The sequence below is a fragment of the Lagopus muta genome, chromosome 3 (assembly GCF_023343835.1).
Source record: "Lagopus muta isolate bLagMut1 chromosome 3, bLagMut1 primary, whole genome shotgun sequence".
Lineage (NCBI taxonomy): Eukaryota > Metazoa > Chordata > Aves > Galliformes > Phasianidae > Lagopus > Lagopus muta.
In genome coordinates, this window is record NC_064435.1 from 32,204,061 (window position 1) to 32,220,751 (window position 16,691).

At 40.8% G+C, this 16,691-nt stretch overlaps 1 protein-coding gene across 12 annotated transcripts in view; it reads left to right on the top strand.

Annotated features, from left to right (window-relative positions):
- Window positions 1–16,691, top strand: part of EYA1 (EYA transcriptional coactivator and phosphatase 1) — a 158,244-nt gene that overhangs the window by 63,285 nt on the left and 78,268 nt on the right. For 10 of the 12 annotated variants that reach the window (XM_048938936.1, XM_048938939.1, XM_048938938.1 and 7 more), the window contains exons 2-3: window positions 13,689–13,738; window positions 15,139–15,266. In XM_048938936.1, the coding sequence (XP_048794893.1) occupies window positions 15,143–15,266 (124 nt within the window). In that variant the 5' untranslated portion in view covers window positions 13,689–13,738; window positions 15,139–15,142. Of the gene's footprint in view, window positions 1–7,022; window positions 7,103–8,441; window positions 8,503–13,688; window positions 13,739–15,138; window positions 15,267–16,691 lie in introns of those variants that run through there. The other 2 variants (XM_048938930.1, XM_048938929.1) reach the window with 2 other exon arrangements.

Here is a 16,691-nt window from a genome sequence, read left to right on the forward strand (position 1 = left end):
CAGAGAGGGATGGGAGCTTTATGGTGCCTGAGCAGTACCCAGCTGGGGGCTGAGTCCCTTTGATATTCCCCTTCCAAACTTAGGCACCACACAGTTGCTGAGGTGCTTCCTGAATTCCAAGTCCTTTCTCATGTGTGTTCTGGAAGGGGAGCTTTCTGGACACTTGTTTTTCCTCACAGTGAGGGGTAGGGAAGCAATTTATCAGTGTCTGCTGAGGATGGGCATGCTGTCCTGGTGGGGCCAGTCACAGGGCCTGATGTGAGAGCAGCACCAATGGAGTCCTCACCTGGGGCAGTGGAGCATTGCTTCCCTAGCACCAGAAATGGGCACTTGAAGTATTCAGTCTCCAGCCATAGAGTTATGACTTATTTTAATGAAGTAGTTGTCTGAAGAGGAATACATTGGTGGAGAACATTTGAGGCTACTGAATTTTAAGCTGCTATATCTACTTAATTTTCCTAGGTGTGTCTGATTAAGCAGTGTTTTGCTGCTTTCCAGAAGAGCTGCTAAAAATCAGCCTGTGTATGTGAAGGTGCCCTATTCATACATATAAGGAAACTGGCACCAGATACACTGAAGATTAAGCATTTTTGAGTTGCACTCAGTGTATTCCATGTGGTTCTAGTTCCTAATTCTGTTTTAAAAATCAGATTATAGCAAGTACAAACCATTTATCTCTAATCATCCTGCTTTGTTTCGTACACTTTTGTTCAGTTGTGTGCATCTTTGTGTGCTCTTCTCCTTGAGTACGTTATTGTATGCTCCTGGTATTGCTTGTTGGAAAAGCCTTCTGCCTCTGCTTGGTGTACAGTATGTGTTGTACCTTTCAACATAGAAACTGGCATCCAGCATAAGGTGTGTTTTCATTTGTCTGTGTCTTTGTGAAATAGTCATTTAACAATATTATTTAGCAGACTGTTATGTGTTGAAATTCCTGTACTGTAAAACGAAAGATATCCTTGAAGACAGGATTTCAGAACTTGGTAAGGCAAATCTCCAGGGTAGATAAGGCTGCTTCAGCTTCTTCTATATGCAGTGTGGTTGATACAAGACAGAAGGGCAAGGTATATGATATGTTGGGGTTTTTTTGATACCAAATCAAACTTTTGCTTGTTCTTAGCTCTTTTGAAACCATCCTTATTCTAACCTATTTCCCTCTAAATTAATGTCAGATTTGCAGAAACAAAAGTACTGACTGCCCTTTGTCTTCTTTTTCCTCTGAGCTTAAGTCTGACAGGGATCTGTTATCTTATGTTCATAGACTTAAAATATAGTAGTAATCATGAATAATTGGTTTAGGAATTAAATATTTCTTTGGGAAGACAGATTGTCAAGCAGGAAATATAGAAAATCTGCAAAATGCACTTAATTAAAAAAAAAAAAAAAATCCTTATTAGCAGCTTGGAAGTATCCAAGCAGTAAAAGGAGTTTAAGCTTTGTTTACATTTTGCCTGCAAGAGGTGCCTCTCTTTAAGTATTTAGATAAACAAACCAAAGCTGCTGTTTTCATTAGCACATAACATAGAGCCCAGTTTTGTTACTTCAGAGAATATCAAACTAAAATTTGGTGACAGAAAGCAAATACTTGTCTTGATAAACTCACAATATGGGGAAAAAAAAAAAGCCTTCATATTTTGTACTTACTGATATTGCTTAATAAAAACATCTTGAATACTGGTGCTTCTGAGCGTGTTTCCAATAGCAATATCATTGCAGAGCTCTGTGGATAGAGTTACCAATCCTTTGAATTCTGACCTTCAGTCTAAAACAGCTTTAGAGGTTACTCTTTTTCCGATTTGTGAGATTGCAGTGAAAAAGTTAATGCTGCTGGAAGGAAGCGGGGGAGGGCAGTGGGCTTGCCATTGAGAACTGGTACTTTGAAGGCAATGGAGAAATTTTCCTCTGGCCTTGATTTGTAACGACAAATATTGGCTGTACGACTAAGTAATTATATGAAGCTTCAAAATAGAACATGCAGCAATTACAATTTTTGTGAATAAATTTCCACTAAGACCCAGTTGATTTTAAGGGAAATTACACTAAATCTTGGGGGAGGCATAGCCATCCAGTCTTGAAATCTGGTTTCAGACCATCTTCTATGTTGACTGGGAGAAGAAAGCCTCAAAACTGGGACCTTCCCTACACATCATGTGGATGTCTCTCTGTCTCCACTGAAGATGAGGGTTGGAGTGACCAATTTAAATTAAATGCATCGTTTCATGTGGCTCCCATTTGGTGAGAGGATTCTAATCCCTGGTGAACAAACAGGGGTCATGATATAATTACTGTTAAGTTCAAAGCAATTTATTGTGGTAAATTTCATACAAACATTTTAAAGGAAGAGCAACTGATGAGAGCGTGAAGTAAATTGTTCTTGTAGTTATTATTTTAGCTTCAGACTTCCACTTTTACCTTTTCATTACAAGGCCAAAAATGTGGAATATTTTTGAACTTCACTTTTGGAAGGCACTTCACCATTCCTGTGAATGGTTAGAAAATATTTGTGAGCGAGCATTTCAAGGTTAAGAATGTTCATATTTACTATATTCAACTAACATACGGTTTGTGATTTTGTGAATGTGTGTTTCTAAGTTTATTTATTAAGTCATAAACGCGGGCTTTTCTTTGCCATTTGGCAGACTCTTGCTTGGATTATTTTACTGTCATCTTCACAGTTCTAAATTCTTTAACAATTACTTTTCTATATCTTTTTGGCATTTGCTTACATGTCAGCAGCTGAAAAATTATGCAGTAATTGGCACAGATAACTAAGACTGTAATGATCTACTGCTCCATCTACTGTTGAACAGTGACATTCGTAGTGCTTCAGGAAAAAAAGCACGGAATGCATTAAGGAAATAATAACAAAATGGAATTTGCAGCAAGTAAACCTATTGTTTCTGTCTTTAGAGGACAAACACGTTTTTTTTCTTGCAGAATTAAGAATTCTGAGTACCACTTCAAATCAGACCTGAAAAGCAAAGAGAAACTTTCCGTCTCCCTTTTCACCTTATAGGAGTTGCTGACAACACTGGTTTTGTTCATGTTAATGGAAATTAGTTAGAGAAGAGACGGTCTAGCATTACCGAGCTGACTCATGTTATACAATGTGCTGTATTTATGTCACTGGCAAAATGTACGTTATTGCTGTGAAAAAAACCTTGCAGTGATTTGTGAATTCTAACTTTTTCTATAAGCACTCACTGAAAGATGAGGAAGGCTTAAATAGTTGTGGGAGTTTGAAGTATGGAAAAACTGCACGTGTGTGAAATGATGTGTTTTATAGTCTTTACAGAACAACGGTACTTGATTGTTTTGTCAGCTCCCTGGTAATCTCTCATTTGTACTGCATTCGTTGTGTGTTTCAGTCTTCAGAGAAGCTACTGAGTCTGGCTTTATTGCCCGTTTGAGTGAGAGCAAGCTGCTCCTCACAATCTCTGGTGCATTTGGTTCAACATGTTCATTTTTGTAATCAAATTCTTATTCACACATCATAGTGAAGGATGGTCATTTTCAATTTCCAGGCAGCTCCATTTCCATGCTGAGCTGGCGCAAAAGCTTGAATATAAATTAAAAAAATCAACCCTTTCCTTGAGAAACTCACAGGTCATAATTTACTTCTTTCATCCCCTCTCCTGCAAACACCTAATTCTCCATACAGCGTTGTTCATTACATAGTCTTCAGTGGGACTGTTTTTATAAACATTTCCTAACATGTTTATGCATCTTTCAAACTGAGGTTTTTGTGCAAAGTGATGTGCTCACTGGTTCTTAGGTACCACTGAGAGTACTGAAAATATCCCTGTAAAGCTATTGAACTTTACTGGAAAACGGAAACTAATTTTCAGTAGATCCATTTAATAGATAAGGCATTGCCTCAATTAAGGCTGCTGAGTAACTGGAAAAGCTGCATTACTCTTACATCAGGAGCAGATCTTAAAGCTCTGCCCCGGAGTGGCATGGAGTCTGATTTTTCCCAGACTTTGGGGAAAAGCAGTGCCATCACTTTTGAGCAAAGCGTCTACTGCAGATGATCTGGAGACTAACGTTTATCAGTATCTTTGCACGGTGATTGCAATTGCTTTGGTGAGACCTGTAGAAGAGAAAAGGGATGGGAGAGATGTACGCTTAAGTACCAAAAGATGACAGCATTATAAATGTTTAAAACTTTTCAACTTACCTTCATGTAGGAAACCTTTTTTTTCCTGCCAAACTGCTTATTTATTTTCAGGTAATTTTTTTTTTTTTTTAGTGTTGAATGTAATTACACTGCTTGTGTCTTCAAATACGTATATGATATCTATATTTTTTCCCTATTATATAATGGTTTTAAGATATGATCAACCTTTTGAAAAAAAATTGAGATTTTGGAAAGTGAGAAATTGAAAAAGACTAATGCAATTTGCTATCACCGTCAAGTCTGACCACTTCCCAGGAAAATCTCTGCATTTGTTTATATCACCGTTGTCACAAATGTTTTCAGAATCATAGAAAGTCATGAATTTGTTTAAAAAAGCTAATGCTGTACCTATTTCAGGTTAATAAATCTACTGTTTCCTCTTTGAAATTACACAAAATGAATATATTTTTAATCCTATGCAAGAGATGTCCTTTGGGCTAGCAGTTCATGCACACTTTGGCAAAGGTTAGCAGCACACACCTTTTCTTACAACAAATGGCACTTAAGCCTAATTCATTATTAACTTTATCTCGTGTATCTCTGAGGAATCTAATGAAATTGTTCTTCTTGGTCACCCTGATGGTTTCTGGACAGAACAGTTAATGCGGTTCATTTCTATCACTTTTTTTTGCTTGTAATTACTGAGCTCTTCCTACTTTTGATCACATGAGTAGCGTGAGACAATAAGGGCTCCTGTCAAATGCTGCAAACTCCTGCTGCAGCCAGGGGCGTCTCTAGGCAACAGCTGCTATGTGTAAGATAAAACTTGTATGGAGACATAGGACAGATATTGCTTGTGTCAGAGGGTCTGACATTGCATTGCAGTTGTTATGAGAGGAGCGATAGGATGCACTTTTTGCTTTAGTGTGGTCTTTCTGTGTGTATTTATGATGTTAAGTATTTCAGCAGCATTTCCTACTTAGAAGCAAATGCTCAAATGCTGTTTCATATCAATCTTGTTTTTTCTTATTTATTTGGACGCCTGTAATTCTAGCGTTTAAGCAGTACTCAATAGTACAACAAGAGTGGACCAGTTTTACTTGGCTTAAAGCAAGTGTGTGATGCTGCCTATGATGTGAAAAGCATATTGCATGAGAAATAGGGGTAACAATATTCCCAATAGCTCGTTGAACACTTGATATTGGGTAACAGGCCTGGTCTTCCCTATTACTCTTGAGATCGGAGCTGAGTCAATGGGAATGCAGAATTGGAGCAAATTCAGGCTCGATATAAACAGATACAAATCCCTCTGAAATCTCTATCCCAAACCTCATGTTTGTGTAACTGTGGTTTAAAATTGTTATTGGGTGTCAGTGACCAACAACCCAGTCGGCACTGATTTGTCATGCGGTTGGTTGGAAGAATAAAACCAAAAACGAAGCATACAGAATTCTGCTTTATGCAGGACAAACATATCTCCTTGTTTCTAATAGGTGAAGTGCTCTGGCATAATTAATTTGTTATTGAAAGAATAAAAATTAAAAAAATAATCCACACACTCTTAAGCCAAATGAAGATCTGGTCCATGGTATCAACTGTATATTAAGTTCATGAGTTAGAACATGCCATGAGCTAATGATAAATGCCAATCTAAAATCCAATCTTTAGACATCAGATAAAGACCTTTAAGGCACTGTTTAATGGCTGGATAAATACAAAGGATGCTACTTCATCTTACATCCCTCTTCTATGAGCCTCACTTATGTAGCTTCTGTTCCCGTACCATCTACATGCCTTAGTACAGGAGACATTTGAAAATTCAAAGCTGATACTTTCTCTCAGTGCGTTGTCAATACAATTTTTCTGATCATCTTAGCCCCAGAGTAATTTATCCCCACTTTATCATCACATCATCAAGCTCTGTACGAGTGTGTGTCTGGGGGGGAGGGGGGATCTGTCTTAGTTTTAATTAAATGCAGGGACTGGGCACACTCCTAAAGTTATTACTTAGACAAAACTCCCATTAGGGACTGCAGCCTCCAATAGCAAATCTTTTTTCAGCAAGCTTTACTTCTCAACAATGACATGTATTTGTATATTTGCTCTATTTGTTGGTTTTATTTTTGACTGGAAGATAAAGTGTGTTTATGCAAAAAATCGTGTACATCAGGGGAAGTCACAGCTGTAGTTTTTTTAAAATCATTTCTGGATTTCCGTAGCGTCATTTAAATATCACTAGTTTGGAGAGAGGGTGTTGAGTTGCATCTCCCAGTGTCAGATAGAGCCTCGTAACAACAATATGAATTTTTTTGAGAATTTTCCAGAGAAAGCAGAGCTTCTGCTCCCTGTGAGCACGTCCCTGACCTTTCTCATCTAAGTAGATAGAGATTCTAGAGACAGTGAGGCAGGACGTGTGTCTTTAACTCTTAAGGGACTGGGTTGGTTTCTATTTAAAAATGATCCCCTGAACAGTTCCAAGCAACTCAGCGCGAGCATTTTCTGAGGACTCAGAACTGTAGTTCAGAATGAGTGCACTTCTCTGCATTTGGTTATCTGAGTGAATTTTACCTGACAAAGCTGCCCGTCTCTGGGATGAGTAACTTGCCGTTCTTTCACAGTTTAATATAGAACATCATAAATAGTTTTCTTGGCAAGGGATCTGTTTTGTGAATATAAAGAAGTAAACGGATTCTGTTTGTGCTGGCTGTGCTGACGGGCCCAATAGAAACTGGCTTATTTTGACATGGGTTCCCATATATGGTATGGGTCTATCCCCAGATCCCTTTTCCCCACTAAACAAAATGAAATCCTAGGTGCGATTGCAGCCAGAGGTTGACTTGTAGCTTTGCAAAACCATCTGCTTTCCTGAAGTATTCCCAATGTACTTCCTACAAAATAATGTATCGCTTACTGGGATGTAGTAGCCAGAAGACTTTCGTCCTCTGAAAGTATTGCTCTCATTCACAGAGTAGTTAACTGAAGGTAAGGAGATACAAGCAGTGAATAACCACAGATTTTTTAAAAGAAAAAACGTTCTGTCTGAATCTGTTTTTACAAAATAATGTTTGTGGGTGGGTTGTTTTTTTTTTTTTTTTTCTTAGTGCTTTAGACCTGGCATAGTGTTAATATCTTTTTTTTTCCTTTGGTACTGCAAATCATCAGGCTGTTTTCCTCGTCATATCTGGACTAAGCATACTGAAAAACTGTGGAAAAATAAGAGTGACACAAACTGAAAGATGCTGTCTGCACAGTGGGAACGATCCAGAGAGCCCCGGTCAAATGTAGTTACTGTGTTCGCCCTAATGGTTCTCACTATAACGTATATATTTTAAAACCTTTTTTTTTTTTTTTTTATTATGAGCTACTAAAAGTGCTGTAATAGGAATGTATCGTAAAGCCATTACAGTTTAATGGCTTGCTAATTGAATTATTTAATTACTTATTGATTGGTAAAAGCTAAGCTTTAGAGAGTTACCGTTACTTAACGCTCCCATTTAACTCTGCAACCAGCGCTCCTTTTGGAAATACTCTCAGGTCAGTGGAAAAGGCCTTTTCACGGCTGTAAATATTAGAAATGTAGTGAGTGAGCAGCAGTAATTTGAAATACAAGTTTGACCGTGTTTACAATCATTATTAGAAGTACTGATTTCTTCACACATCTGCATGGTTCAGGCTATTTTTAAAGTTCCTGAGACTTCGTTTAATAAATACTTCTAAATGGGAGAAGGCTGGCTTCAATAGTTTTAGCAGACCCTTTCTTTACAAGGTTGCAAGAATCTCAGATATTTGAGAACAAATCTGTTACATATCCAATCAAAACGGCATGTCCGGGCGTGCAGGCGGGCTGCGCTTGAGAGCCGCTGTGAGTATCCTGATTTAGCTCCTCTCATTGATATAATGTTGGTTTAATTCCAGTTATTCTATTAGGACGGCTTTTGTTTAAAGCCAGCTTACGGGAGGGGACGCGTCCACACGCAATTAAAGCATTTCAGAGCGGGGGGGGGCGCGGCGCTCGGGGCGGTGCGGGACGCGCAGTGTGCGCGCTGCGCAGAGGACCGCGGCCGGGGCGGGCGGCTTCGGGCACTGCTTTTAAAACCGAGAGAGAGAAGAGCTGCGGTTTGCATTACAAAAACAAAAACACGACCCGAAAGTGGTGGGGGGGTGGGGGGGGAAGAGGAAAGGAAGAAAAAAAAAAAAAAAAAAGAAGGGGGAGTGAGGCGGCAAGCGGCAGCGTGCCCCCAGGCACTGCTGGGCAGACCTCCGCGGCGCAGCGAGCAGGCGGGGGCTGCCGCCCGCCTCCGCCCGGCTTTGTCTGCGCGTCCCCGGCCCGGCGGCGCGGAGGCACCGCGGGGCGCCGCGCACCCTGCGCGCCCCGGAGCACCGTGAGTAACGGCGGGGCGGGCATTGACAGTGGCGGGAGATGGCAATAGGGGGAGGAAAAGAGGGGGGAAAAAAAAGAAAAGAGAGAGAGAGAAAGGCGAATTGCGAAACAGAGCGCGGTTGTTCACTGGGCTGCGCTCCGGCTTGCGCGGAGTGCCGGGGATGCTGTCCGCCTCAGCGGTCGGTGATAGAGCGCCGCGTAAAGCGGTTAATTTTGGCCGGGGTTCTGGATGCAGTTTGTCCGTGGGTCTGCTTGCTGTGCCCGGCCAAGTTCGGGGGTCCTCCTTTGAGATTTCCCCAACACCGGTACAGATGGTTCCATGGCAATACGGGGACTCCACAGTCCTTCCTAAAAGTGACACGAGAGCGTGAGAGAAAAAGTAAATTAAAAAAAAAAAAAAAAAAAAAAAGGGGGGGAAGGAAGAATGCATGACAGAGATTTTTGACAGCGCTTTCTGAAGCAGGAAATCCTTTTGCCTAATGTGTTTGAATTTCCCAAATACTGAGGAAAACACAGAGCCCCCACCACCACCTCCCCAGAAGAACTTTTTGAGATGACAGAATGAATGTCTGCAGTGCCAGAATATCCGATGCATGTCGATGTTTCATGGTGGCTCCGAGTTCAGAAGTAGGAAGGCAAAGAGCTGCAGAACTGCAAAACTTGTGTTATGCTCTTGAGCGATGGGACCCACACAGCACTCCCTGGTCTGTATTTCTGTGAGTGTTTGGGGCAAACAGCAGTGAGGGCAGGACAGCCTTTGGCAGTGTAAGGGTTGTGCTGGAAAAGTTAAAGGTGTCGGTGCGTTTTATAGTGTTTCTCAGAAGGGTTGGAGGGATTTGGGTTTTGTGCTGGTCGTTTTGTTAGAAAAGTGCAAGCAGAAGAATTCACAGTTTTCAGAGGGTAAAAATAGTGTATTTCCCATAGTTTGCTTAAAGCAGAGAGAAATTCAGGAAAGCCGTGGAAACGTTCGGTGCATTGCTGAAAGTTTTGAACACTGGATAGCGCGTAGGGGGAATCTTATTTTCCATCCCATGCTGAGACAGTGCAGAGCATCTACCAGGGCACAGGCTGCTGGTCTGACATGTCAACCAATGCCTCTTCGTGTGTACATGGAGCACACATGACATACTCCGGCCATACATCAGCACGTATGCACAGCTCACTTGACGCACTGCTCACCGCCGGAGCGTTCCCAGGGCCTGCTCAGGGTGCAGCTCCCTTCCTGCAGCCCCTTGAGGTGACACAGCCGGAGCCACGCTGCACCCTCGGAAGGAGAGCAGTGAGAAGAATGAGTGATCAATGGCAATAAGTATGAGATATTTCTCGGGAGCCAAAAAAAAAGTGTTGGAGGAGAGGAGAGGCTTTTCTGAAATGTCTGCTTATAATGGGAGTGTTGTCACGCTGCGGCACTTCGTTCGTAGCAGGGAGAGCTTGCTGTGCTTCCCAGCACTTCATTCATAAGTGTGTGAGCTGAGCACACAGCCTGGCGCTTCCAGAAGAATTTAAACTAGCAATTAAAAATTAAATGGCTGTAATTATCTGCTTCTGTTTTAAGAAGTGCAATTTGTCTTTGAGTATCCAGCACAACAAGCTCTACCTCTTCGCTCTCAGCCCAGCAATAGGAGGGGAGGGCTGCTCCAGTTGTGTGTGTTGTCAGCAAGGTGCTGGTTTGTGGCTGGTTTGTGTTTGGGGTTTTGAGCTTTTTGGCTGCTGAAACCAGTATGTGTGTACATAGAGATCGCGGAGCATTTACAGGAGGAAAAGAGGGCTGTATGAGGATAGGTCTTCCTTCGCCCTCTGCTAAAAATGATTTTCTTTTTTCCTACAAGAGAATGGTCTGATTTGAAAATTTACATTGTCCATGAAATTTCTTTGTAGAAATGTGCTTTATGTGAAGGTGTGTGTGCTGGCAATGGTTCTGTGGGGTAAAGTCTTATTTTCACTTAAAAAATTTCTTTTCAGCTAGAAAAATGTTTTAAATTATAGCCATTAAAAAAAAAAAAATTGCTTCTAGCAAGTAAAAATAGTGTGGAAAACCTGTAATTTAGACAAGTACCTACATTTTATTTGCTCTGTGCTGCTGAAATTTAGAATCCCTTCCCATTTACAGTTTACTTTTCACAGAACATTATTAAGTTTTTGGCTTCGTACGCGATCTTCTGTCAGATGCTTTTGATTTGTAATTTAGCGAAGTATAATAAACATTGCAAAAGTCATGAATTTTCCTCCGCATCCTGAGCTCTGTGGTAGGGAAACTGTGATAAAATGTGTACCTTAAGTCTTGTTTGATGATCTCTCAAAGCAAGTTTGCCTTCTGGAAATAATTTCTGGGGTTGAAGAGCATGGTATTAACAGATTTAATGTGGCTATTCAATGGATTGGTGGAGTACTATGTGAGGTTTAACAAAATGAGAGAGACAAATTGAACATCAACAAAACCTCCATCTGCGAAGAATTATAAATTTAATTAGAAAAAAAGGCAAACTTAAAAGACCTCATTAACTAATCAGAATTCGATGTTCCTGATTTAAGATCCTTAAATGGATGAATTTGAAGCGGCTTTGCTATCCTCGTCCTTTCTCTCCCGCCGTGTGCCCACGTAGCGCAGCCCGCGCTCGAGAGAGAGATGTGAACGTTGCTTCCCGCAATTGAATTATCCGCAGCGCTGTTTTTCATGCATTAAGCAGAATGTGCGTGTCATTTATCACGGGGGGCACTTGGAGCTGGGCAGAGCGCAGGGCAGGAGGCTGACTGACAGCTCCTTTTTCTTTGGCCGGACGGGGAAGGCCGTCGCGGGGTTTCCGCACTTTTTGTTTGATATGTGAGTTATGTCGCAGCGCTCCGCTTCTCCGCGAATCTGCTGGCCAAAGCAGGAGAATGCCTGAGAGCTGGCGAATGCCACCCAGAAATGTTTTCATTCTGTGAGCTCGTCATCCTAAGTGTGGTTCCTTTACTATGTTGTAATTGTGTCCTACGCATAAAAAACTGAAAGCATGTGAAGTGTAGCATTTTGTAAACTGTAACTAATTTCGCTCACATCTGTGTCTAATTGTTGTCTGCATTCGCATTCTTGAGAGTAGATTTATTTTTCCTGGACCACTCTGTGGATTCAGCTGACCAGCCTAAGTGAGGATTAGTTGTTTTAAAGTTATTTTGATTAAAGAGTCATTTTTAAATACAGTAACGTGCAACACATGGTTTAAATAATCCTTGAGACACAAAGGAATATATCCATAGTATGTCTAATGAAAATGAAGATTGTGGATATGAACTTTCACAAATCATAGAGCGTAAGAGGATGTAGAAGGTATATATTAAGGTATATATTCAATTTGCTCTCAACGAACTGGGGTTTTTTCTTACCCTCTCCCATGAAACCTTAAATGAAATCTCTCTCACCATAAACAGACGTACATATTTAGAAGTGCACAGAAGTTTTGTTTTATTTTTAATTTGGGTCAGTGAAACAGGGAGGATTAAGTGCATTTTGGAGTTCAGTGAAGTATGAATAACCTGTAGGGCGCTTAAAAAAATATCAGTTAATTAAAACATCCATTTGAAAAAGGAAGTTTTTTTCTATCATAAAAGGTACGTTTTAGAGGATCCTGTGCAAGAGGGAGTGAAGATAGCTCTGTAAACAAACTTAGTTCTCACCTATAATTTTTTCCAGGTGTTTAGAAGTAACAGCAGAAATGTATCCTAAGGCTCTCTGCTGCGTAAAAGATTGCAAAAAGATTGCAAAAAGAGATCTTTCAGACAAAGTGCACAGTTCTGAATGTATCTGCTCGTCTTGTTTGATTTTGCAGGCAGCAATGTACTGAGAATCACATTGTGCAGAACTATAAGTACACAGTTATAAAGATATTGGTGTTTTCCGTGCACTTTATTGCATGCTTCTTGCCATCATTTGTAATGTTTGGTGCTGCCCGACCGCCCCAACTGTTGTTTACTTTTGCTGGTAGTAATTCTGCCCGTGATTAAAAACAACAAAAAAACTACGGACACAGAAGTAGGATTTGCTTGGATGATTTTTATGGCACTTAAAATGCCTCATCTCACAGAGCCTCTGCTCTGTGATCAGTTAAGAGATGTCAGTTCAGGTTGAATGGAGGCGCATGAAAAAGTCTCAGTGCAGACGCTGGGGCGGTCTCTACCTTTCCCAGTTCAGCCTTTGTGTGCTTTGGGTTAACAGCGGCCATCGGCGTCCCTCCACCTGAGCTTATCACCTGCTGACACTCCAAGCCGGCCACAGAGCAGCTCCTGTTAGTGGGGCAGGAGTGTTCTCCTTATAGGATATGAAAATCTATTACTCACCTAGTTATACAAGGAGTCGTTTTATTAAACTGGAAAATTATTGCTGGCTTCCCATTGGAACCAAATTCCTCTTTTGATGAGTGAGCTCAGAGGTAAACGTTGCAGCTTCCTACCATTTGTTTAGCCAGAAGTGCTCTTTTAAGTCATTTTATCAGAAATCTCATTAGAGAGGAGAATTTTTATGAGTAAGACCTTGTGCAGTGCCGTGTGCTTTATTTTAATTTGCCGTGTTTGGAGATGGGCTTGTTTTGGGGAGGGTCGTGTAATGCTATTGTTGAGGTACTGAAAATTTGTACAACAGGCAGATCTCCTTGGAAAGGACAAAATGTAGCGCCAGCCTTGCCTTGCCCCTCGCATGTGGGGTGAGGTGGCTCCCAGGAGGACGGCTGGGTGGCGGAGAGCCGAGGGAGAGGACAGCCAAGGCGAGGAGGGCAAGATGCTGCCAAGATTGGAGGGCTGGGAGGGAGAGGGTCGTGGGGCGGTGGTGGGAAGAGGCGAGCGTTACGGAGGTGCGAGGGGCTCAGGGGGAGCGCTTCCACTGCCACCATTGGGGTCCTGCCCTCAGCGGGGCATGCGGCAGCGGGGCCAGGGAGGAGGGAGCCCCTCTGCAGCTGTCACGGGCCCCTGATGAATCACTGTCCCGGCACTTGGCCGCCGTCCCTGCGCGAGGAGGAGGGAGAGGGACCTGCGAGGAAACAACAGGCGAGCCTTCAATTTAAAGACAATATGTCTTTCACCGGCACCGTGCCCTCCTCCTCTCCGTTTTGGTTTAAAGGACAGAATCGTCATCTGCGGTGATGATCTTTTGTTTAAATTAAGGCCTCACATGAAAGCGGAGTAATAGAGGCTTCTGTTTGTCTCCCTGGTTTACAGGTGCAGAAGTCCCAAACCAGTTCAGATGTTGCTGTTTCCTTCAGTTGCAGGTAAGGATATGATTGAAAATTGCTATTTTTCTGCAAGCTTTTTTCCTTCCCTCTCCTCCCCTTCCTCACGTGATAAGTAAATAATTATCCCTGTTTTCCACATGAAGCCGATCAATAAGCGCGAGAGCTTTGTTTCTATATGTGTGCCCCAAAGTCTGTCAGCTGCAGGCATGTATTTTCACCAAATCATTTTACCTTGTACTGGATAGTGGCTTGGTTAACTCATTGTAGGACTGTCCTTTTTTTTTTTTTCTGTGTACTTGATTTTAAGCAATAAAATATAAAATGGAGGGTTTGCGTTCAGAACTTGTGGTAAAATCTCAATCAAAATGTGGAAGCTTCATGGCAGAAATGGCACTTATGTTTGTTTATACCATTGCTGTGGAGGGATTGTTTTTTATAATTTTAATAAGGTCTGTGTAAGAGCCCAAGTATTTATTTTAAGGAGAAAAGTTACTGCCTGAAGTGCCTTGGAGTGATGATATTTCTGCTGAGAGCATTTGCTTGTGTTAAGTATGTCAAATACCATCATCAAAATTTTGGGGTATAAAGCAATGAATAAGGGGCACTGCATTTCCAAGTTTTCCAACATATACGGTGGTATATATCATGGTGGTGATGATTCTTGTCCTTTTTATATAAGGCTGTTAACAGCACAAATCAGACATACTCAGCTGCTTGAGTACTCTGTAAACGTTTAAGTTTTACATTGAATCTGAATTGCTCTCTTATTATTTTGACTAAACGACAGCTGCTGAGATACTGCAGAGTGCTAAGGCATACTGACACATGTATGGATTCACTGTATGTTGGTCATATCCCTTTCCAATTGGGTACGCTTTATGTAATCCACAAAGAAAACAAGTGAGCAGACATAATACTGTTTTAATGCTGCATTTGTTTCAGCGGAAACAGAGGAACAATTAAGTAGTTTGCCAGAGTAAACACATACATCAGGAATATCTCATTCCCTGTCAGTAGATGATGGGTTTCAACAATTGCTACAAGTATTTTATTTGGTTTAGAGGCCCATTATATTGCCACTAAGTGGTAAATCTTGAAAAAGCACAGTGTTAATTGATTGTTAAGAGAATATATGTCTTCATATAGTGGGGATTCTGTCTTTATACGTATCTTTAAAATACAAGGGGACGTGAGTGTTTCAAGTGTGGTACTTCAAATCTAAATTTTATTCTTTTAAGCCACAGAAATAATGCAATCACTAGTTGTGTGTAGCATGATAGAAGTTTAAATTAGAAAAAATCCCACTGGAAGAAGCTGTTCATTTTTTGCTACTTAAGTTGAGGATTTCGATTCATAGCGGGCTGCACATTGTATCAGTAACTCCTATGTAATCTCTGTTGAACGTGTCACTAAAACTGGCTGCATCTTGCTTTCAGGTCTATGGAAATGCAGGATCTAGCCAGCCCACACAGCCGACTAAGTGGTAGTAGTGAATCCCCCAGTGGTCCAAAGCTTGATAACTCTCATATAAATACCAATTCCATGACACCCAATGGCACAGAAGGTGAGCTACCATTGTTTTAGTATTCTGTTGCTTGTTTCTTCTCCTTGTTGCATCAGTCCTCATACAGTCAGTAGGATATGTAGAGGAAGAGGTTTTACTGTGTGAAGTGCTATATGTTTCTATATCGCAGCGCATGAATCTTATGATCAGTGTTTTATCAGCAGTCATTATTATCAAGTTTCAGCAACAGCTTTCTTTCCAGTTTTATGTTCCTTTCGGGTAGCTTGAATGGACTGAGCAGGTAGTGTGTGCAGAGCTTAGAAAAACATCCAAAGAACCCGAAAGGCTGGTTTAGTAATGAGGAGAGAGGAAGTGTTTACAGTGGTCAAACCACAAAATGCAGTCTTTCAGTTGTTCTCCCCATTTCAGTATTTCGTTATGTTCACTCTTTTTGCAAGCTCCTAAGGCTATGGAAGTTTTGTCAAATAGACTAATGAAACAGAGTGTTGAAATTTCCTAGGGCTAGCTTGCTGCTCTGACAAAGTAGCCAAAATTCAAACAGGTGTAATAATTGAACGGGGTAAGCTGATACCTAATTTTCAAGCTGCAATCAGGCAGTTGATAAGTTATGTTTGTTCTCAGTAGAATACTAACAGCAGAACAGCCAAACTGCTTTGCCAGTTATTATGTATAATGAAGTACAGAAGGATTTATATAAGTTGTGAAAATACTCTTTGTATGCATTTATATGGCAATGGTAAGAAGGAACATAAATGTTGTTTGGCTAATTTTGTGGGCAGAGTTTTTAATGCATTTCTGAAAATTATAGTCATGCATCCTTATATGAAACTTTTTAATAAAAATTTAAGGTTAAATAAGTATTGTAGCAAAGAAATGCCATTTTAAATTTGTTTCCTAAAAATTGAGTCATGTTAGTGCTGTCAGACTGTGGAAGTTTATGGACGTGAATTGCATATTTCCAGGAAAGGCACATGTCAGTCAAACAGATGTTGTCCCCCCTCAATTCCCCAAACATCTCTTTTATTCATTCTAATTGGAGTCCTCAGTAGTGGGGAAGGTTTATGGGTTATCAGATTAACAGGCTTTTGTGCCGGAGTTGTGTGTAATTTACTTTTTACTATTGCAGTAAAAGTATTGCTGAAATCAAATTTTAAGCCATTAAAAACAACAACTAAGAAGGTTTTTTAAAAGAATAAATAATGCACTTAATGTGTTAAGTAGGTTAAGCAGAAGAAAAACTAGATGGTCATCGTGGTTCTTTCCTATGATTCTATGAGTTGCCCTTGCTTTTAATACCAAGCTTCTCCTTATTTATTTTTTTTTTTTTTTACCATATTATCATGTATATACCAGTTTTGGTACATGATAAAATAGCTCAACCCTTTGAAATTAAAGCCACTCTTACTTGCTAAAGCCTTAAAAGTAAACTTGCACCTTCTGCTTAATTTGTGGAGTTTCCAGTAG